The sequence below is a fragment of the Mytilus trossulus genome, chromosome 3 (assembly GCF_036588685.1).
Source record: "Mytilus trossulus isolate FHL-02 chromosome 3, PNRI_Mtr1.1.1.hap1, whole genome shotgun sequence".
NCBI classification, from domain to species: Eukaryota; Metazoa; Mollusca; class Bivalvia; order Mytilida; family Mytilidae; genus Mytilus; species Mytilus trossulus.
In genome coordinates, this window is record NC_086375.1 from 76,574,681 (window position 1) to 76,599,061 (window position 24,381).

Sequence of the window (24,381 nt, forward strand, 5' to 3'; positions counted from 1 at the left end):
TTTTAAGCTTAATATTACTTCTGTAATTTAGAGAAATCTGGAAACTTGATGTATTAATGAAATATATTTTCTTCAGTTTTTCAGTTACATTGCAAAGATCGCCTTATTTGGAGAATGTAGCAAAAACACTTCTGTTGTATATGCTACAAAATAGTCTTTTACGATTTTTAAAATCGTCCCTACAAAACGATTTAGTTTCCGTCATTATAAATACACATTTATTTTCTTATAAATATCAGAAAAGTATATATACTGGGCGGAAATAGCTGAAGTAATAGTAATGTTACATAATTTTATTGATTATGTGTTTTATTTTGATAATAATATGTTACATGTATACCCTTTTCTTCGTGTTTTTTACATAACATTGGCAAGAGTATATCTTTATCTAACATTCTATATATATTTATATTAGTACACATTCAGAGTAAAATGTGTTTGATTCATACATGTTATCATTTAGTTTTGTAGATCTTCGTGACAATCCTACTATAAGATATTATATCGATTAAATCGTTTCACTCAATTTGAAAGTTTTTGTTATCTGGATAGGCTCAATCTATGTTGTAAATACATATCAGACTAACATAAAGACATATCTCCTTCAACGGCATATTCCTAATTTGTCCGCTTATATGGACTTCACCTTTCTGATTTTGCCTTGGAGTTTATTATTTTTAAACACAGAATGGACATATCTTAAATATTCGTACTCATACATGTTTTGAAACTTTCGTAAAAAATTGAGATCCTTTAAGCCTTTCATATTTTCGCTTTATCGATAAAAAGCAAACCTGGAAAAAGTGGTTTAAAGCAAAGCAATTTACATAGTAGTTACTGTGAAAGCAAGTGTAAAGCCAATTACAACCAAAAACATAAATTATGTTCTCCCAGAATACACAAAGCAAATAAATTATAAGTGAAGTTTCTTCGAAAAAGCTGCATAATTTTTAATATCCAATAGTTTGTGAAAAATTTAATTTAAATGGAATTTAGTCATTAGTGGTTCTTTTAAGTCTGTCAAAATCTAAAAAAATTACAACACAAGAGATAAATATTTTCCTACTGTCTGACACATGTTGCAGCCATATTTTTCTAATTGGATTTCATACATAATCTTTATTAACTGACGTATTTATGTTGTTTTGATTCTTGGAAATAATATTGTGTACTAATAAACACGTATGCTGCTGTACTAATTTAAAGATGTGGAATAAAACAGAGAAAGCATACTTACTCGTCATTTCGTAACCATCAGATTCCAAATAACATTTTACAAAACACAAAAATTCCTCTCAATAATCACTACATATGAGAATTTGAACAGCACAGTTCTCTATTGATAATCATTACCACCAACAAATAATTACATGTCTCTAAGGTGTTTATGTAAAAAATCTGTGTTTATATCTCATTACGTACAATGATAGAGAAAACTGTTTGACATTAATCATTCCGTAACTACCTGCTTCTATAACATAAACAACTGCGTACTCCAGTATCGATCGATTTTAAACTCCGTATTCTAGGATTTTAATGGTGTAAAGATGCATAGCTGAAGGAATCGTTCTAATACACGTGATAAATATAAAACCAGATATTAGTTTTTTCCCCGAACAATTATTGATGCATTCCTTCATTAAAACAGAAGGAAAAACACACTCTGCATCTGCTGTGTATTGTGTTATAATAAACTACAGTGAAATCAGCTGTTTCAGATAATCTGAAACATACAATGTGTGTTAAACATGTAAATAGTAGTGGTAATCACCTATGATTATGGAGATAAAAAAAAAAGAAACAAACAAAATCAATACAACTTGAAAACTCAAGTATCGTCGCAGCTGTAATGCATTGATTCTTAATAAAAATAATATGACAGGAATATCTATAAGTAGGCGATTATTTTAAATATAGATTGCTGAACATTTTGAAAGAAGCCAATATTTTCCAGAAACCAATACCATTAACATACTTTTTAAAGAGGAAATTAAAAAGAAGTAATCTCAAAAATCATTGTTCTCTAACCATGGATTCAGAGAACAATTGAAGGCTTTTCAGTCTTATTTGAAATAAGGTGTATGTAAAAAACACTTCCGGTGTCAAATGATTGGTTTTTGTATGGCGATTCAAAAAAAATATTAGTGTTTATTTACTTTTTCATTCAAAAGTACAAATTGTGCGGTTGCCATTTGTCCATTTATTTTGTCTCTTACCATGATTCAAACTCGGTGATCGAGTTGGGAGAAGTCGCCTATTTCTATTCAGAATTTTGATTTGGATATAAATCGAAGTATTGATAGTTCAAAGTGAAAGTCTCGTTACAAATCTTTATATAGTGCTTTTTTATTGGCTTTCAAGTATATATTTTTACTTTAAGGACACATTGACATCAACATTTTTTTTTAGGTTTGTATTCTTAAAGAACATTCTTATAATTGTGTCTGTTTTGATATACATTGTTGTTACACCTTATTTCTACGATTTCAGAAATAGTTTGACCGAATTTATTTGTTATTAAAAACTTTTTGTAAAATTTTTTAGTTCGAATATTTTGCATTTTATGAAACAATTCTGTTTCATATTTGTCTTTTAAGCTAAATTTAAATAAAATTGTGAATGGAAATCGGGAATATGTCAAAGAGACAACAACCCGACCAAATAAAAAAAACAAACGACAGAAGGTCACCAACAGGTCTCCAATGTAGCAAATTCCCGCACCCGCAAGCGTCCTTCAGCTGGCCCCTAAACAAATATATACTAGTTCAGTGACAATGAACGCCATACTAATTTCCAAATTGTACACAAGAAACTAAAATTAAAATAATACAAGACTAACAAAGGCCAGAGGCCCCTGACTTGGGACAGTCGCAAAAATGCGACGGGGTTAAACATGTTTGTGAGATCTCAACCCTCCCCCTATACCTCTAACCAATGTAGAAAAGTAAACGCATAACAATACGCACATTAAAATTCAGTTCAACAGAAGTCCGAGTCTGATGTCAGAAGATGTAACCAAAGAAAATAAACAAAATGACAATAATACATAAATAACAACAGACTACTAGCAGTTAACTGACATGCTAGCTCCAGACTGCAATTAAACTGACTGAAAGATTATGATTTTATCATATGAACATCAGGCATAATCCTTCACGTTAGGGGTTTAGTATCATACCGTCATAACATATATGAGAAGAACATAACCCGTGTCATGCCAACAACTGTTTTTTAGAATAAATGTGTTTAGTTCCGACGCAAAGACCTTATCAGTGACTCAATATTAACGCCAAAATATGCAATCTTTAATGACTTGACAACAGTATCGTAATTATATCCCTTCTTTATAAGTCTATTCAAAGGTTTTGTAAGTTTCTGAGGTGAATACTGACACTTTTGTGCTTTATAAAGAATATTTCCATAAAAAAATGGATGTGAAATACCTGAACGTATAAGACGTCTGCATATTGAATTATACCAAGGAATTTATCTATATTCATAAATGTAAAATGTTAGACAAGTTTTTGTTTCCGCAAAAGATTTCATGTCGGCATTTCCATTGTCTCCAAAGTTGAATGCGTTATAGTTGTCGTTAACAGTCTACATAGTGACGCTCAGATAAAAAAAGGTTAAAAAAAAGAAAAGAAAAAAAAGGAAGTCATATAGGCATACAGTTCAAGAGCATTGATGACTCAAATTCCCAAAAAGTTGTGTCAAATACGGCTAATAATTCACAATCTTGCAAACAGTTTATTTTATTCTACAATAATTTATAGGAATGACCATATAATTGATATTCATGTCATCACAGAAGTGCTGACTTCTGGGCTTGTGATACTTTCGGGGACGAAATGTGACCAACAGTGGCATTGACCCAGTAGTGTATCAAAAACGGATATAACTTAACTATTTGATGTTATGTATCAAGATTCTTTTTGAAACGTTAAAAAAAAATCTCTAGTAAAATAAAACGATCGGTGGTAGATAAAACGAGTCCGACATTCGATCGTTTGAGTCCAAACATTACAAGTAGTTAATCGAATGCCCAACATATAAATATTCAGTTCATTAGATATCTATATATTTGACAGATATATGAAGTGACCTATGAAGGTAGTACTATACTTGAACTTTGTCATATTTGCAGGCATTTTCTCTAAACTTATTTCATTCAAGAAAAAAGTGCATAACTGCAAAATGTTATTGATTTGTGAATGCTTGCACTTCCCAACAATTTAAATATTTCCCCATACGAGATCTTAAATAACAAGTGCCTAGTTTCAGCATTTTCCAGTTGATCGGGTTTAACAATTTGATACATACGTGTATACATTGAAACTGAAGAAAAACAATTGTACTACAATAACCTTTTACTTTGGAATTAATAAATATTCATTAATGGTGTGACTTTGTTATTATAGTTAACTTTGATTACAAATGACGATCTGAACTCCATTTATTATCACAAGAACTTGATGGATTAATAGCACAGAACAATTGATTAACATTGGAATTACATTGGAAGTCAAACAAGAAGTGTTCAGATTTGCCTACAAAGTATTTACTTGTCAAATTGACTCACTAGAATTAGAATTGATTATATACAAACAGCAGTCTTATAAAACAAATCTCATACTTTGTATTCTAATGTTTAAATACAATCAAATTATCTGTTTCACAGATCATCATGGACTTGTTCAAATTGATTTTGCCTCAATCATGTTCCCTTTTCCATGTACGTGCCACCCCAGATTAGACTTATTACCGAATGTATACTTACACGAGCAACACGACGGGTACCACATGTGAAGCTGGATGTGTTAATCCTACCGGAGGTTCTGAGATCTCCGTGTTTGTTAGGTTCGGTACGTGTTGCTCATCTTTAGTTTTTAATGTTTTCATGTTGTCCGCATTTTCGATTTGTTTTGTCCTGGCGTTGTCAGTTTGTATTCAATATTAGTTTGATTATCTCTTTGCCATCTTCTACCTTTCTTCAAAACTACTCGTATCAGTTTTACATTCAATAAAAAGCTATTAAAATTACTAGTCTGCAACTAACAAGCATTCTGAGAGTATTGCATGGCAATATATATTTTCACATTCAATAAACAGCTATTAAAATTGCTACAAATAACAAACATAATGAAAGTTATTGCATGTCAATATTTAGTCCTACCGGTTAAAATTAATTTTCCTGGGACAACATGCTAACTTGATCTATTATGTTTCGTGCTGTAAACTTTATACTAATTATCAAATCATTATCTTCAAGGAGGACGAATAAAGTGCCAAAAAAACTGATAAGTTGCGTGAAAACAAGGTCCCAAGCTGGCGCAGTGTTTTGATGAAACCAGGACCGATGACATCACTTCTGAATCTCTCCCCGAAATTATAGAAATGTTCAAAAATCAGGAAATTAGATCATAGTTTGCTTTCATGTAACAAGATTAGTTGATTGCTTAATTGATTGTTGGTTAATTAACTCCAACTGGCAAATACTTCATGTTTGTTCAGGAAGACACCCAAAAATACAATGGGTAGATCCTATAATTCAGGCCATCCGGGATGATGGTGGTGGCTTTTTGAACTATCACTGGAAAATAAGGGTATATAAATCTCTTTATAGATACCAGGATAATTTAAATTGGAAATGGACATTCTTTTTGCCTTGCAATAGGACACCTGCAGACCCCTCAAAGAGTTATTGCAAGGGTTCTAAACTATCAGAACATATTTAATTGAAATATCATGCAATTTATAAACCATCGTTTTTTTACATGAAAAAGTGATAACTAATCCATCAAAGTGATATGTATTGAAATGAACATTCATAATTATGCTATATATGTTAAAAAATACGAAATAGAATTGTCCAAATCTTAAATTCGGGGGAAATGGTCCTATCTCTTTCTTTCAGTAATTGAAGTAATTAGGATAGATAATATTAATATCTAAAAAGAAAAAAAATATCTCAAAGAAAAAGATGCCATAGATGAAATTTGTAGTTTCATCTTTTTTTTCTAGATACCTCAGTTCCTTACAGTTATAATAATAGGATCTGATAATCAGTTGAAAAATCTCTATGAATTTGTAGCTTTGTTGACCTTCGTGTCTGTTATTGCCATGCTAACCTCGTTATAGTCTCACCATCGTTTGTTAGTTACTATACTTGGCAACGATAAAGTGTTATTAATGGACAAAATAACAAAATAGTCTTTAATAAAAGAAGGAAATTGCGTATTGATTAACCTTTACAATTATATGACCATCTATCAATTTGACTTCCGGTTGATCAATATACTCACTGGAAAGTGTAAAATTGCTGCCGACCTTAGTGCCTGTTAGAATAGATTTCTGTATTTTTTGTTCTAAATTTGTTCATATGAATACAAAACGGCCACATAGCGTAAAATTGCGAGATCTTGATGAAAGTTATATCTACGAAAATATATCAAGAAGAAGCCAGGCGTATAATGAGTATTTTACGAAGTGCTTCCAGACACTGATTTAGAAATTGTTTATTTGATTTTATATACAGAAGTGGACCGTGCTCTATTTTAGGACGGGATAAAAAAAAAGTTCTAATTACTATCAGGCAGCACTGCGTGAAAATTGACTGCTATATTGACATTTAACTCGAAAATAAATCCGCCAATATATAATTTAAAACATACTTAAAAGTTTGAACTGCTATTTACTGGATTTAACAGATTGACATTTTCTATACACGAAATAGGATCGAAACTGTATGTTATTTCGTCAAGTCCAGAAATACGACTCAATGCATAAACCAAGCGAGCATTTACGGTGTTTTGAAATTATATTGTTTCTTTTATAAATAGTCTATTCGTTAATGTGCTGGATATCTCAAGTCCGATATGAAACCGAAACCAACAATTTAATTCAAATATTGATCTCTAGCTGCTTTCGCTATACAACATACTCATATGAAGTATAGCGAAATCAAAGATCTATATTGTAATTAGTTTGCGAAACCAAAAGTTTTGATATTTAACTACAACCTACGACATATATCCCGTGTCACGTACAGCAATTTAGTAAAAGACAATTTAATATTTTTAAAAAGTGTAAAAATGACACATCAGTACAATGTTCGAATTGCAAAAAAATATTATAAATGTTTTAAGCTTAATATTACTTCTGTAATTTAGAGAAATCTGGAAACTTGATGTATTAATGAAATATATTTTCTTCAGTTTTTCAGTTACATTGCAAAGATCGCCTTATTTGGAGAATGTAGCAAAAACACTTCTGTTGTATATGCTACAAAATAGTCTTTTACGATTTTTAAAATCGTCCCTACAAAACGATTTAGTTTCCGTCATTATAAATACACATTTATTTTCTTATAAATATCAGAAAAGTATATATACTGGGCGGAAATAGCTGAAGTAATAGTAATGTTACATAATTTTATTGATTATGTGTTTTATTTTGATAATAATATGTTACATGTATACCCTTTTCTTCGTGTTTTTTACATAACATTGGCAAGAGTATATCTTTATCTAACATTCTATATATATTTATATTAGTACACATTCAGAGTAAAATGTGTTTGATTCATACATGTTATCATTTAGTTTTGTAGATCTTCGTGACAATCCTACTATAAGATATTATATCGATTAAATCGTTTCACTCAATTTGAAAGTTTTTGTTATCTGGATAGGCTCAATCTATGTTGTAAATACATATCAGACTAACATAAAGACATATCTCCTTCAACGGCATATTCCTAATTTGTCCGCTTATATGGACTTCACCTTTCTGATTTTGCCTTGGAGTTTATTATTTTTAAACACAGAATGGACATATCTTAAATATTCGTACTCATACATGTTTTGAAACTTTCGTAAAAAATTGAGATCCTTTAAGCCTTTCATATTTTCGCTTTATCGATAAAAAGCAAACCTGGAAAAAGTGGTTTAAAGCAAAGCAATTTACATAGTAGTTACTGTGAAAGCAAGTGTAAAGCCAATTACAACCAAAAACATAAATTATGTTCTCCCAGAATACACAAAGCAAATAAATTATAAGTGAAGTTTCTTCGAAAAAGCTGCATAATTTTTAATATCCAATAGTTTGTGAAAAATTTAATTTAAATGGAATTTAGTCATTAGTGGTTCTTTTAAGTCTGTCAAAATCTAAAAAAATTACAACACAAGAGATAAATATTTTCCTACTGTCTGACACATGTTGCAGCCATATTTTTCTAATTGGATTTCATACATAATCTTTATTAACTGACGTATTTATGTTGTTTTGATTCTTGGAAATAATATTGTGTACTAATAAACACGTATGCTGCTGTACTAATTTAAAGATGTGGAATAAAACAGAGAAAGCATACTTACTCGTCATTTCGTAACCATCAGATTCCAAATAACATTTTACAAAACACAAAAATTCCTCTCAATAATCACTACATATGAGAATTTGAACAGCACAGTTCTCTATTGATAATCATTACCACCAACAAATAATTACATGTCTCTAAGGTGTTTATGTAAAAAATCTGTGTTTATATCTCATTACGTACAATGATAGAGAAAACTGTTTGACATTAATCATTCCGTAACTACCTGCTTCTATAACATAAACAACTGCGTACTCCAGTATCGATCGATTTTAAACTCCGTATTCTAGGATTTTAATGGTGTAAAGATGCATAGCTGAAGGAATCGTTCTAATACACGTGATAAATATAAAACCAGATATTAGTTTTTTCCCCGAACAATTATTGATGCATTCCTTCATTAAAACAGAAGGAAAAACACACTCTGCATCTGCTGTGTATTGTGTTATAATAAACTACAGTGAAATCAGCTGTTTCAGATAATCTGAAACATACAATGTGTGTTAAACATGTAAATAGTAGTGGTAATCACCTATGATTATGGAGATAAAAAAAAAAGAAACAAACAAAATCAATACAACTTGAAAACTCAAGTATCGTCGCAGCTGTAATGCATTGATTCTTAATAAAAATAATATGACAGGAATATCTATAAGTAGGCGATTATTTTAAATATAGATTGCTGAACATTTTGAAAGAAGCCAATATTTTCCAGAAACCAATACCATTAACATACTTTTTAAAGAGGAAATTAAAAAGAAGTAATCTCAAAAATCATTGTTCTCTAACCATGGATTCAGAGAACAATTGAAGGCTTTTCAGTCTTATTTGAAATAAGGTGTATGTAAAAAACACTTCCGGTGTCAAATGATTGGTTTTTGTATGGCGATTCAAAAAAAATATTAGTGTTTATTTACTTTTTCATTCAAAAGTACAAATTGTGCGGTTGCCATTTGTCCATTTATTTTGTCTCTTACCATGATTCAAACTCGGTGATCGAGTTGGGAGAAGTCGCCTATTTCTATTCAGAATTTTGATTTGGATATAAATCGAAGTATTGATAGTTCAAAGTGAAAGTCTCGTTACAAATCTTTATATAGTGCTTTTTTATTGGCTTTCAAGTATATATTTTTACTTTAAGGACACATTGACATCAACATTTTTTTTTAGGTTTGTATTCTTAAAGAACATTCTTATAATTGTGTCTGTTTTGATATACATTGTTGTTACACCTTATTTCTACGATTTCAGAAATAGTTTGACCGAATTTATTTGTTATTAAAAACTTTTTGTAAAATTTTTTAGTTCGAATATTTTGCATTTTATGAAACAATTCTGTTTCATATTTGTCTTTTAAGCTAAATTTAAATAAAATTGTGAATGGAAATCGGGAATATGTCAAAGAGACAACAACCCGACCAAATAAAAAAAACAAACGACAGAAGGTCACCAACAGGTCTCCAATGTAGCAAATTCCCGCACCCGCAAGCGTCCTTCAGCTGGCCCCTAAACAAATATATACTAGTTCAGTGACAATGAACGCCATACTAATTTCCAAATTGTACACAAGAAACTAAAATTAAAATAATACAAGACTAACAAAGGCCAGAGGCCCCTGACTTGGGACAGTCGCAAAAATGCGACGGGGTTAAACATGTTTGTGAGATCTCAACCCTCCCCCTATACCTCTAACCAATGTAGAAAAGTAAACGCATAACAATACGCACATTAAAATTCAGTTCAACAGAAGTCCGAGTCTGATGTCAGAAGATGTAACCAAAGAAAATAAACAAAATGACAATAATACATAAATAACAACAGACTACTAGCAGTTAACTGACATGCTAGCTCCAGACTGCAATTAAACTGACTGAAAGATTATGATTTTATCATATGAACATCAGGCATAATCCTTCACGTTAGGGGTTTAGTATCATACCGTCATAACATATATGAGAAGAACATAACCCGTGTCATGCCAACAACTGTTTTTTAGAATAAATGTGTTTAGTTCCGACGCAAAGACCTTATCAGTGACTCAATATTAACGCCAAAATATGCAATCTTTAATGACTTGACAACAGTATCGTAATTATATCCCTTCTTTATAAGTCTATTCAAAGGTTTTGTAAGTTTCTGAGGTGAATACTGACACTTTTGTGCTTTATAAAGAATATTTCCATAAAAAAATGGATGTGAAATACCTGAACGTATAAGACGTCTGCATGTTGAGCTATATTTACGAATGATGTCTTTACACCGATGATAAAATTTAGTAAATGTTTTGACTAGTTTGTGATATCGAAAAACCCTGGTGTAATAATTTTTCAGTAATACATAAATTTCTCTCGTTAAAATCTAAAACATTGTTACATACACGAGCGAATCGTACAAGTTTAGATATATAAACACCGTAAGATGGTGACAAGGGAACGTCACCATCTAAAAACGGATAATTAACGATAGGAAATGAAAAATTATCCCTTTTATCATTAATTTTAGTATTCAGCTTTCCGTTAGTGATATAGATATCAAGATCGAGGAAAGGGCAGTGGTCATTGCTAGTATTAGCTTTATTTAAAGTAAGTTCAGCAGGATAAATTTCATTAATATACATACTGAAGTCGTCATTATTGAGAGCCAAAATATCATCCAAATATCTAAAAGTATTATTTAATTTGTTTACCAGATGTTGTTTAGATGGGTCTTTGCTTATTTTTGTAAATGAATTGACAATAATATGATATTGTTTACCTTAATTACACAACAAAATTACATTCTTTTATATGAGAAACATTATTTCGACTTTTGCATTGACACAAAATACACACTTCAAAATTGCATATACAGCAGGTTTTCCATCGGAAATTCAACTTGTACCGGACTTCTGTCAAGTGATATTATAGTCTTTTCAGTCAGAATAAACAGTTCCTTCATTGAAAGGTTTAAATTGTCTATAACCTGAAAAGATTACCAATGAATCAATAATATATGTTATATCCACTGATATGTCTACTAGGCAGTATTCACTGCTTGAAGAATATAGTTGTCACTTGAAGAAGGGTCTTGGTTTTTCGAATGAAGTAGGCCAGGCACATGATCAGCAGCTCTATGCAATGAAACAGTTCGTAAAATGGTCAAGACCTGACAGTTTTGTATCTCATAAAAGTACTGGTCTCCGAAGGAAATTCAAAACGAAAAGTACCTAGTCTGTTTGTGATGTCATTTATTTACTAGTATACGATCGGTGAATACTTTGATAAAATTAAGGATGTGTTTTGGAATGCTTTGTTGAAGTATCAAAGGTTCCAACAATTCCACCAGATACAAGGCATAACGCCTTATCTGTTATACGAAAGCTACCCGAGGTTCATATACAGCCTCTTATGGATAGATTCTTGTCGACACACTCAATCAACTTTAATGTCCAGAGAAGATTCGATCAGCTTTTACAGGTGATTACTTTGCTATAAGACAGCCTCCGGGACATTTTAATGGTTGATAGACTAACATGGCAACAGCAAAGACCGTTATTAAAGACTTAATAGGGACCAGATGGCACTGTCGGTATAACTAGTTATTAGAAGTTGGGCACTTACTAGGCATTTTCTAACACCCCTAAGTAGTTATTCTAGAAATGGCTGGTTTTGCTGCAAATAAATCAAATTCAAATGAAGAAACAAGACCAACAACAATAACAAGAGATGAAGAAGATGTTACTGCCATTGTGAACCATTTGAATCAAACCATGACTGATCCCATTCTTCATTTCTTAACCGAATGGCCTTTGTTATATAGTCTTGTATTATTTTTAGATTTAAATTAGTTTCTTGTGTTCAATTTGGAGTTTAGTATGGAATTCATGATCACTAAACTAGTATATATAATTGTTTAAAAAAGGACGCCTCCGTGTGCGGGAATTTCTCGTTGCATTAAAAACCTGTTGGTTACCTTCTGCTGTTGTCTGTTCTATGGTAGTTGTCTCTTTGACACATTCCCCATTTCCATTCTCAATTTTATGCTATATGAGATATTCACGATTATTCAATGTCGAGGAAGGCGTGAACATGTCTGAAATTTCATATAACAAGTGATCTTTCTGAAGGTAGAAATAGAAAATGAGCTTTTTCATACTGTCGGTTCCAGTTTTACCGTTTCACCATGACAGCACCATGAGAAAACAATAACAAGAAAAACATTCGGTGACATTGGAACATATTATTTGGCTTTAACAATACTTTATCTATGGACATTAAGTAGACTATACCAACAAGTAAGACATGATATGGGCGTTTTTCAATAAAAGCGTAACTTTCAGACCTAAAAAAATGGAAAATCAACTTGTCTAAAATTTAATTTCAAGAGTTATTTTGAATACCTCTATAATAGACCTGTTTGTAAACAAAAAGTGCAATCTTAAATATTCTTTAAAATGACATTATTTTCATAATTTGTGTACTGTTTCGTAGGGAACTTTTGTCCTCTACGAAACTTCTTCTAAACACACATATTTTTTCCGATAGACATTTCAGTTTGTTTACTTTAAATACTAGACAAATATCATTTTTTTTCTGAATTGGAAAAACATTTTTATCAATAAAGATTAGACAGTACTTCACACATGAAGGTTCAACTCATGTTACGTAGTGGACATTTTGATGCGTTTAGTAGTGGACAAAACGTGTTGTAGTTGACATGAACCCTATTATATGCTAATAAAAACATAATAAAAATTACATGAAACTAACCCTTGTTATTTGTTTTGCACGAATATAATTGAAAAAAGATTTAAAAAAGACTGCATGGTAGTGGTAGTGTCCACTACGAAACGTTTTGCTCCCATACTTGTTTCGTAGGGGACCGTTTCGTAAGGGACGAATTCGCATGTTTTATTTTTTTCCCACAATCCCTATATTGCAATAGTAACAAGACTGATTGTATTCATCAACGCATTTATCAAGCTGTACACTGATATTTTTTTCATAATTTTTAAACCAGATACTGAAGGAGATTTGAACCGTTTCGTAGTGGACATAATCAAAAATACGGTATCACTCTGGTCCATTTGATGTGCTCAATTTTTCTTACCAACAATTTAATTGCCGTTATAAAAGCATCACTTCTTTTGTAAGACCCTAATGTTTATATCTCTTGCAAACAAAAATTACATTGATTTTATAAAACTGTTTATTTGCAAATTTTAATGACTTCGTTTCGTAGTGGACATTTTGTTAGGGACACACCTTCTGAAATTAAAAAAACCTATATTGAAAGCTGTTTATTAAAATATTTTGGCTCTGAACATACTTTTGAATTATTAAAGAACTTATGTAAAGTAAAAAAACCCATTTATTTCTTCATTTTTTTACGATATTTTAGAGTATGAATGTTGAACAAGCGGTCTAGGGACATGCCATTTTAGTTGTTTTGGACCATTCAGGAGTCAATATCTTATCAATCCCTCTAAAAATAAACTGTTTCTTTGCCTAAAAATGTTAAATCTAATTCAATGCACTGACTGCACAAAAAAATTACTTTCAAAGATCAAACACATTTTTTTTAAAGTGGCTGGGACAAGAAAATACGTTTTTATTGAAAAACGCCCATATGTGAAATGTACCGAAAATACAGAATTAAAACAACAAACGATAAGACATAACACAATATCGAACCGAACTAACAAAAAAATAAATCATAACTTAAATACAGTGTTGGATGCATAAATACCGCGACAAGTCGTATAGCAATGCGAATTCGAACTTGTACTAGGAAAACAGTCATATTTAGGAATATGTCACGTTTGGTACTTAGCAGACATACGACGTAGACGGTAAAAATTTCGTTAGTTAATTTTGACACGGACACGTTGTATAGATCAACCATCAAGTGGTGGTGTCCATAAACATTACGTATTCTCATTTTAAATCTTTCCTCCTCCTAATTCTGATGGAGCAGTTTCTGCGTAAGGAGTACACTCCTGTTATATGAAGTCCGTATAGTGTGACCATGCACGAGCATAACTAATCAATTGAGACATGTACACCATACGACAGAGCAGAGGGGATGTTTTTGCTGAGAAATTTGGAAATTAATAATTGGGAAGTTGAAACCAACCCGTTTTTCATAGATTTTAGTGCGAAGCCGTCAATCTGTGCCAATTTTGAGGAAAAGATGAAGGTATGAATCAGTTATTTTGCTGCAAAATTGCAAAAATTGTGATCGAAGATGTAGCAGTCGATCTATAGAATGTTTGAAAATCTACATCTGATTGACACCACTGCTTGAATAAATCTCATCAATATATTTCTGAAGGCCACCTGTTGCTGTAGAAAGAATAGAAGTCATCAATTTTGAAATATGTTTAGTCGAACACCTGGATGGTCCATCTATGCATAGTTCTTTATACGGAGTTTTGTGAAGTTTGATTTTGTTTTACGAATAATATGCATGAGCTTTTGACAAATACGAGTTCATAATAGTAGGCTTCAAGTAAACACACTTTCTATCATTTCATATTGTAAAGGTTGTCCCAGACCAGGTTCGTCTGTTACTTAAACAGAATATGTGTTGTTCTTAGATAGAAAAAGTGTGTACAAAACGTCAATTTTCATAAAAATCTGCGTTGTGAATTTTTTTGCAACGTTTTCCAGATAATTAAAATTAAAATGATTTTAAAAGATGTATGTCTCTAAATTTAACATTTATTGCTATTTATATCTTTAGATTTTTAAGAGATAGAAGAAAAACGATGAATATGTTATCTGATCTTTGACCTTATTTTATGAGAAAAAAGAATAATGTTTTATGTGTTAAATAGACATACCAATTTATGTGGGACACACAAAGGGATACAAATCTTCTGACATGCAACCGGATGGCTTTGGTCCAAATTTATCAGTTTATCATAATAAGAAGAAAACCAACTTGAAGAAATGGATTGAACTATATCGTTTCTGGTTTCTGGAGGAAAAAGCAGTATACGAGGAGACATCTCCCATATGGAAAAGGAATTTAATGGACAATGTATTCCATTATACAACAAAAGATTCATAGAGATTCGTGCGCTGTCGTCAGTCAGCATGAAGGATTCGAATCTGACGAGTCATTGACCAGCTTACTCAATTAAATTTCTTCAACTGTCTCCAATCCAGTTTGTACAGATATTTAAGTTGCATACAAGAACACATATATTATACCGACAACGATTTTGTTGATTAAAACAATTCTGAATTCAGTAATGAGTGCACCAATATTTAGTATATAAAGTTTAAAACTGTCAATGTAACTGTTGAAAATATTACCGAAACGAACCAAAAAATCCACCATCAAATATTTTTTTTACTTTATGTATGCGATAGAAAATCACATAACAAATGATGTCTGTTGAGGAGACAAATACATGTAAGCCCGCTCAGATATTTATTTGATGACATATTATCAAACTATAAATAGGCAACAATAAGTATTTAAAAAATATGTACACAACACATACTAGAGTAGTATAACAAAGCGACATTACTCTGGGATTGTCAAACGAACGGGATGCATTATCAATGTCCGGATATTACAATGTTTCATAAACGTCACATGAAGCTGTGTACCCTATGTGCATACTGTAAAGTATAAAGGGGCTGAGCTCTTGTGGAACCATCATAGTCTGTCACTATAGAAAGTTTATTTTGAATTGGATAAACGGATTAAAAAATGGTTGTACATAGGACAGACGGAGAGACAAACAGAATTCTATCAAAATTTGTTTACGAAAAGTGGGGGTATAAACAGTGCTTCAATTCTAAAACGTTAACAAATGTTAAAGAAAAGCGACAAAAGATAACCGATGTTTTAAAAAACATATTAAAAGGGGATAAACCCAGACAACAACCAAAATCAGAGTAAATCGAATATTAGGAATCCCTTATCTAAAGTTCAAATGGATACATACGACTGTGATGCGTTTGAACACTCATTGAAATGCAGGTTTTCTACGTTAAAGAACATCATCAATATATCTGAAAGTGAAATTATACGAAGACAAATATATAGCCCCCCCCCCCCCCCCCCCCCCTCCAAAAAAAGACATCTTCATCCTAAGCCGAAACCAAACAATATATCCGTTCTATATTTTTCGGAGGCTGACAATATAGTATTGATTATTACATGAACTTGATATCAATTCACATGAACGTATCTAAATTGTTAAGATAATTATTCCAATCTTCGCATATATACATCACTGGATTTCGAATGTTTATGTTTGCAATCCAGAAATGCACTTTGGACCCACGAAATTTATAAAAGGTAATTTCAACCAACGAGTAACAAAATTTTGCACTCTTCGGTATTAAAATATTTAAGCAAACTGAAAAACGATTGTACATCTCAGGCATTTGTTTTAGTTAAAAGGAGTTTGACTTCCGATATTTTGACATAAACATTATACTTTTTTTTCAAGGGGATCGATCATGGAAAATACACTTATTGTAAACTTTCACATGGGTGTATTTAGATTCACATGCACGTTTTACAATTTTTCTACATGCATATATTATATATATGAATTCGTTTGCATGTGTGAATGTGATTTCTTTGCATCATATAATTAAATATAAACGTAAAACAATAATGAGTGGAGTATTTTATTTTCTACAATAAATAACCTCCAAAGTATGAGTGTAGATTTGTATGGAATTTTCTTGCACCATTCCTGTGTTGTATATAAACACGATCACCTTTGGCCAACTCCACGATCCAAACATTAGTGCTAGAATCATATAAACCCTTGCTCGTTGTTCCGTGACCAAAGACAGCATCGTTCCTCATTACTTGATAATATACTTCTATGTTCGGCAAAGCCGAAATCACACAATTGATTTGATAGATACCTTTCTTTGGTGCTGTAAAAACGCCTGCATCTGGATTATATCCGTTTCCAATGTTTGTCCTTACATCGTCAAACTTGTATACCATTGATCCGGAATATGTTGTGGAACTTTTTAGGAAAGCAAAAAATACTGGTCTCATAGTTGAAACTTAAAAAAAACAAAAAAAATAACCAGTAAACCTTATTACAAAAAAAATTAATCAAATTAAACTACGCATAAAATGAAAAAAAAAGCCCAAACGGTTTGGATGATGGCAAGCTTCATGTGTGTCTGTAAACTAGATAAGCCACTCCCCGTAGTAGTAATCGGAGATCAGCGGAATGTAACGACTGAATTGTTTGGGTTAGTGTGTAGGTTGTTATTGTAAACTCTTGAAAATGTTAAAACAGTTTTTGGTGAGGTTCGTGTTGCTATGTCTTTAGTTTTCTATGTTGTGTATTGTGTACTAGTATTATGGGTCCCCTATAACAGTAGAAAATGCATACCCTGCTTTAGAGCTTCTAAACCAAGGTTAGGTATGCTATTTACAGCAAAATTAACCTATAAGTACTTTCAAATACCTAAAACTTGTACAATTTGTCCTCTTTTAAGGTAATTTTATGATTATACATAAGATAAAGGGATTTTTTTTAGAAATTTTTCCCAAAAATGAGACAGACTTGAAGTTTTTCACTATGATCCAGCATTTATTTTTAAATCACTTTTTGTCGCGTTTCAACATCAACTGCTAACCTTCATAAAATCTTTATTACTGAACCAATTTTAAAAACTAAGGTACAATTTTCATCGTAACAGCTAGTAGAACACAGGAAATATAATAAAAATTGAGACAGGAGGGAAAAAATTTCACCTTAAGGTAGCACTCCACAGTTAGATGTGTAGTATCGCATTTTGGCCCCTGTGAATTTTTAAAATATGAGAGCTAGTGTGCAATAAAATTCATTTTTGGATAGCTGAGTATTAAAATAGACTTTGTATTGGGTTTATATGAACATCAAGGTTATGTAATGTATGTAATATAGGCTGTTTTCTGTATGACAGTCCGTATTTGCATGTCCCTACCATACATTGGTCCGGCAATTATTGTAATGTTTTTTTCTAACTTTTAATTGCACGAACTTTGTGATTGGATTTTACGAAAAAATGAGACGAAAGACACCCATTTTTTATTTGATCATTATGAAGATTTAGGAAAACAGTTTCTAAAAAGGTATCCTTCAAAGGCATTGAAATTCTAGTTTGATCTAAATTTTGGGGGGAAACGTGACATGTTCACCCCCCTTTTTGCAATATTTTATGGGAAATAAATGCAGAATGTTGCCATGGATACACATAAAAGGAATTAATTTTCACCCTCTTAACTTTTGAAAATTAAATCTATGGAAGATACTGATTACATACATATGCACATGTACAACACAAACAGTTAGGTTTATGTATTAGAAATCCAGGAATAGGAGATGATAAAACATTTTGTGGCTCATTTTTGTTTTTATTTTCTAACTGTGGAGTGCTACCTAAGTGGTTGTCGGAAACGTTTTAATCACTTTGACGCTTGAATGGCATTACGTTGCACATGTTTACATTAGTAACCATAATCGACACTCGCCAATACTACCAAACTTTGCTTCAAAATTGTTTTATCTCGGCTGCAATTATTCTGAAGGAGTGCCACATATTCCCCAAAAAGACAATGAAAATCTTTTGAAATGGAGAGAAGGCATCAATAGAGTTGATCCACCAATAAAAAATAAAGGGAATCCGGGCGGAAAATTCGAACAAGTTTGTCGTATTAAACCATCTGATAACCATTTCATGCCAGGATTTTACAGGATTATGTTATTATATATTTATATTTATATTTTCTTTTATTTAATAGCAAATTATTTAACCTTTTTGTTTTGTTTGAGTAAACAGCTCAATTGACAGTTTTGATATTAAAAAGAGGGGGATGACACATGGATTTATTTTTGTCTTCAAATATTCCCTCACAAAAAAAAAATGTTTGTTATTAAAAAAAACCCGTTACCTGATGACAGCGTTTCTTTGTTTACATTGCATATGACGTCATAACTTAAATAACGGCACAGCTAAAATCCCTAACAGAAGCAAAATCGGTAACGTTACGATATTTCCGTTTCTCTTTTAACATTGTTGATCATTGTTGATTTAAAAAAAATCATAGACTTCGTTCCCATTCACAGGTAATGCCTGCCTTATATTATGAACGAAGTCCTCAATAACAGTAGAAAACATAATATAAAAAATAATAAAAAAAAATTAAAAAAATCGGGAAAATTTTCCCGAAATTTGCATTGTACTGATGAACTCAAAATCGTTCAAACTTTTTTATGTCGTGTTTTGAATTCTCGCATCTGCGCAGAAATCTACAATGTACTTCCTTTTTTCGGTCTCGTTTGTATGAAACTTTGAGTAAAATATATATGTATCAGTCTAGTATAAAATAGGAAGGAATGCAATACCAATTTCTTTTTTAATAATTCCTTGATATGAAAAAAAATCGTTACCTGATGATAGCGGTTTTTTTTACATTGCATATGACGTCATAACCTAAATAACGTCACAACTAACATCCATAACAACAGAACCAAAATCGGAAACGTAACGATATTTCTGTTTCCTTTTTTTTTTTACAAATATTTAAGTTACAAAAAATAGTTCATACAGACTTCGTCCCCATTTACAGGTAATGCCTGCCTCATATTAGTCTGTTTGTCTTTCTCTTTTTAGCCATGGCGTTGTCAATTTATTTTTGAACTACGAGTTTGAATGTCCGGCTGGTATCTTTCGCCTCTCTCATAAACCTTGTATACATGTTTTCTCTCTTTTTCATTTTTTGTTTAATTTGTTTGAGGTTAGTACTTTACGAAATGTATAATACCCAAAATAAACTGTGTTTGAAGTTGAATATCTTCTCTCATTTGTCAATGTTTTGAACCTTCTAGCCATTAAAAATAATGTAAATCCATGATAACAATCAAATTTTTCAATGCATTAACCAAAATTTTTGAACCTTTTTCTCTAATCACTATTTATGCATATCTATATATTATTTTCTAATCCTTGTAGCAAGTATATTCATAACAGCTTAATTTTGTTTCACTATCATAAAAAACAGTGACCGCTCGTTTTTCAAAAGTTTAAGACTATTGCGACTAATATAGTTGCTTTACAATACAGCAATATCTTTCAAATTACTGGAACTAAATACACAACTCTGGTGATAATTGTTTTATATGACGAAGTATTCAGGATTGTTGTGCTTTTTTCTGTATATCAGGCTATAATGACCTGCATTCGTTCTAGTTTAATGACATTAATTGTAGTATGGGTTTTGTACACAAGAGAATGCCTGTACCAAGTCAGGATATGACCATTGTTATCCGTTCGTTTGTTGAGTTAGAGCTTTTAATTTTATGGAAAAGACTTCATAAGTATGATTTACTTGTGTCTACTCCATTTTGCTTTAATTCAGCAAATAAAATATGTTTAAACTTTTTTATTTTGTCATTTACTTTTAAAAGGACTTCGCGTTTGGAATCTTCCTTAAAGTTCGGTATTTTTGTTATTTTACTTTTTACAGAGTTAAAAAAATTGTGGTGATAATACTTTTTGCATGTAACGCAGAAAAGAATTGTAAGCTCCGATTTAAAAAACTGATGTGTATAAATGTTATAATAATGTGTGAAGCATCGGCAAAATGTAAATAACCTAAAATATTCCAAATCACTGGTACTCTTGTGTAGTTTTTTCAAATTCCTGCTTTACAATCTAATAAAAAAAAATCTAATTTCCGTATACTTCATATGAGTATAACGAAATCAGAGTTCTATATTTTAATTATATTGCCTACTTTACAGGTTGCCTACAATAGCTGAACATTTTAGCAAGCCTGATTTCACTTATTGATTGAGTTGGTTAAAACGGAAAATCTAAAATTACCTTGGCTTCTTTGGTCTTTTATATTCATTAACATCTCAAGCAAATCCTCTGTTATGCATGTTGTCTTTCCTATAATATTGAAAATATGATTTGACTTCAAGCGTTTATAAAATTCCCTCTCAAACTGAAATTTGATTAAAAAAGAAAGAAAAAAATGTGTACAAGTACAGCATAGGAACTTGTCTCTGAAATACTGTCATACTTGGTATGATTAGGAACACCAACTCCAAGACACATGATGCAGTACATTATAATAATCTTCTGAAAGTATAACAATGCTCTAAACAATTGTTGGAAGAAAACACGATATTAATGTTTGAATATGTTATTACCAATGTCATTTAAACTGATCGGGCGGAGCTTACGTTTTGATTTGCATAAGGACAGTCTATTTGAAGATGTGTGTGGTTAGGATGATTGCCGTTATAATTATTACTGATTTCTAATCACCTATCAGTGCCATCAAAGGAATTTACAAAAGAATGACTGGACAGTTCATTTATGAGTTTATCCTAAAACACCTATCGAAAGATGGAATGGTTTATTATGAGCGAAACGGTTAAACTCCGCCCAGTCAAGTGAAATAAATTGAGTAATAATTGTCAAAGACGATATAACTAATGGATGTTAACTCCCAGTCAAATGCTGGGAGAATATCATGCTCAGGTCGGAAGGGTAACAATATACTGTGTCCAGAAACTCTCGAATAAACGTATTCTTTTATAACTGTTGCACTTCAGTGTTTCAGTGATTTCGTTGATTTCCTCTTATAGTTGATGTGTTCCTCTCAGTATTAGTTTTATTTCCCGTATGTGTATTCCCTCAATCGATTTTTGACGTTTGAACAGCGTTATAGGTGGCATGGTAGTATTTCCTGGTCCAACGGGATAATTATAGCGTTTTTAGAATTTTCTAAAACTGCCAAAATTCTGGAATGAAAATACTTCAATGCAAATTTAACTACGGTTGCCTTCATTTCGAGCATGAATATTTGAAAGCTGGAATAAAGATTATACGTCTTATATACCATGATCATACAAATGTTAGATTCAAATCGGATATTATAAAATCCGATGTATATCTGAATTTATCATATCGGAATTGAAATCAGAAAGTATCTAAATATTTTTTACGAGGTAACGCGCTCAACATCTTTAATTACACATTCTTATTGACGAACAATTACTTTTTATCGTGCTTTAACTGGTACAAAACGAGCGTTTTCATTTTTGTCCTTAAATATGTCTTATTTAATGTCATGCTTTGTGAAGCACAATACTTTAAAGAACTAACAGTACAATTTAGATCTTAAAGCGCATTTGTTTTTAAACTAGTACTCAATATTTTACGGTAAATTTAAGATCTGTATATCCCACAATTTAATTAATTGCGTTTTCTTTTAAAGAACTTCTATACTCTGTATACGAAAACACGTGGTACATATAAGATTCCAGTTTTCAAACATAAAATAAGGAGTTGTGGTATGATTGCCAATGAGATTAGAAAAAATTCACACGAAACATATTTTAAGAAATTAAAAGTCAATCTACTGCCTTCCATAATGAGCACAACTCACACCATGTACTAGTACTCAATAATAAAAAGGCCCAAACATCACGTAATGCTAAACAATTCATAGAAAAAAAACCGACTGCTTAATTTATGTCAAAAAAAGAAAATGAAAAACAAATATGACAGCAACCATTTCTCAATTCATAGATATTTAGGATGTAGATTAATTATCAAAGGTACCAGGACTATAATTTAGAACGCCAGATAAGCGTTTTGTCTACATCAGTGACGCTCATATCAAAATATTTATTAAGCTAAACAAGTAAAAAGTTGAAGAGCATTGAGGATCAAAAGTTCCAAAAAGTTGTGCCAAAAATGTCTAAGCTAATACATGCCTGGGATAAGAAAATCCTTAGTTTTTCGAAAAATTCTAAGTTTTGTAAACAGGAAATTTGTAAAAAATGACCACATTATTGATATTCGTGTCAACACCGAAGTGTTGATTACTGGGCTGGTGATACCCTCGGGGACGAGGATTATAATTTAGACGCGCGTTTCAACTACATGCCATAGAACATTGTGTACCTAGTAAATGAAAATAGTTACTAACCTTTTGCGGCTTCGCATCGTGCCTCCGCCATTATATGGTTTTCGCAGATGAAGAACATGGCTAACGCTACGATAGTGCAAAACATTCTTATGTAGTCACGTCAGCTGGTGTATGTAAAAGTTCGTTCTATTCTCCCTTTACTGGCTCTGGTTTTAGTAGTATGATTTAAGTTTAAAAAAATAATTTCAAATTGAAATGTGATACATTTAATAGCCACATAACACGCTATCTTTAATTTCAGGTTTTCCTAGAATCACATATTTTGTCCACTTTGATAAAAACAATACTTGGATTTACTGAATATTACAAATGGAATAAGTGTGAGATAAATGCGAATAGAAAGCAACATTTGAAAACAACGTCATTATACTACTAAGAGTGTTTTGGCTTTTCTTCAATCCGAAAAAAAAATACATTACTGATATAAATGAATATCTAAGTTTTACCTTCCCGGGACTCTGCAGAGTTACCGTCTTACCATAAAAAATAAAATACTGATCGGTGATTGTTTTTATCAGTTGGATCCCTATATCAGTAAAACTTGGGAAAGTATAAAAAAAAATTATTTTGAGTGAAATGTACTCTCAAAGATCATTGGTTTGGAACCTAAAATTTAAGTGTTATTTGTTTATGTAATATGTTTATTGGTATATTGTACATAATGTTTATTTTTAATGCAAGACGTCTCATTTTATAATGTACCAATTTTATCTCTGAAAATGTCATATAGATATTTTTACTTGTCTGTATATGTTCTTGCATATTCTGTTAATCGCATTTGTGGATACCCCATCCGCACGAGTCCCCGTTGTAAAGGGTAAGTTTCCAAAATATATATGTATATTTCGTCAAAACATTGTTTTAAATCCAGAACACCAATTTGATTGTTATCAAGCTGTCGTTTATTACCGATAATAGAATGCTAAATTAAACAGACGATATTTAAATTTTGTCATTTTAATATAAAATTATATAAATGAAAAATCATAGACAAATCTGTTGTATAATCCTAACAGGCTATACACCAACAACGA

At 31.4% G+C, this 24,381-nt stretch overlaps 2 protein-coding genes across 2 annotated transcripts in view; both read right to left on the bottom strand.

Annotated features, from left to right (window-relative positions):
• Positions 1–1,699, bottom strand: part of LOC134712463 (thrombospondin-1-like) — a 32,032-nt gene extending 30,333 nt beyond the window's left edge. Inside the window, exon 1 of the mRNA XM_063574020.1 lies at positions 1,238–1,699. The gene's annotated coding sequence lies outside the window, so the exon portion shown is untranslated. The remainder of the gene's footprint in view (positions 1–1,237) is intronic.
• A 15,299-nt stretch (positions 1,700–16,998) lies between these two features.
• On the bottom strand, positions 16,999–23,611 carry LOC134709732 (complement C1q tumor necrosis factor-related protein 3-like). The gene is made up of 3 exons (XM_063569878.1): positions 23,348–23,611; positions 21,226–21,294; positions 16,999–17,409 (listed from the first exon to the last, which is right to left on the bottom strand). The coding sequence occupies exons 1-3, from the start codon at positions 23,430–23,432 to the stop codon at positions 17,024–17,026; spliced, it is 540 nt and encodes a 179-aa protein (XP_063425948.1). The 5' UTR covers positions 23,433–23,611; the 3' UTR covers positions 16,999–17,023.
• Positions 23,612–24,381: the final 770 nt, after the last annotated feature.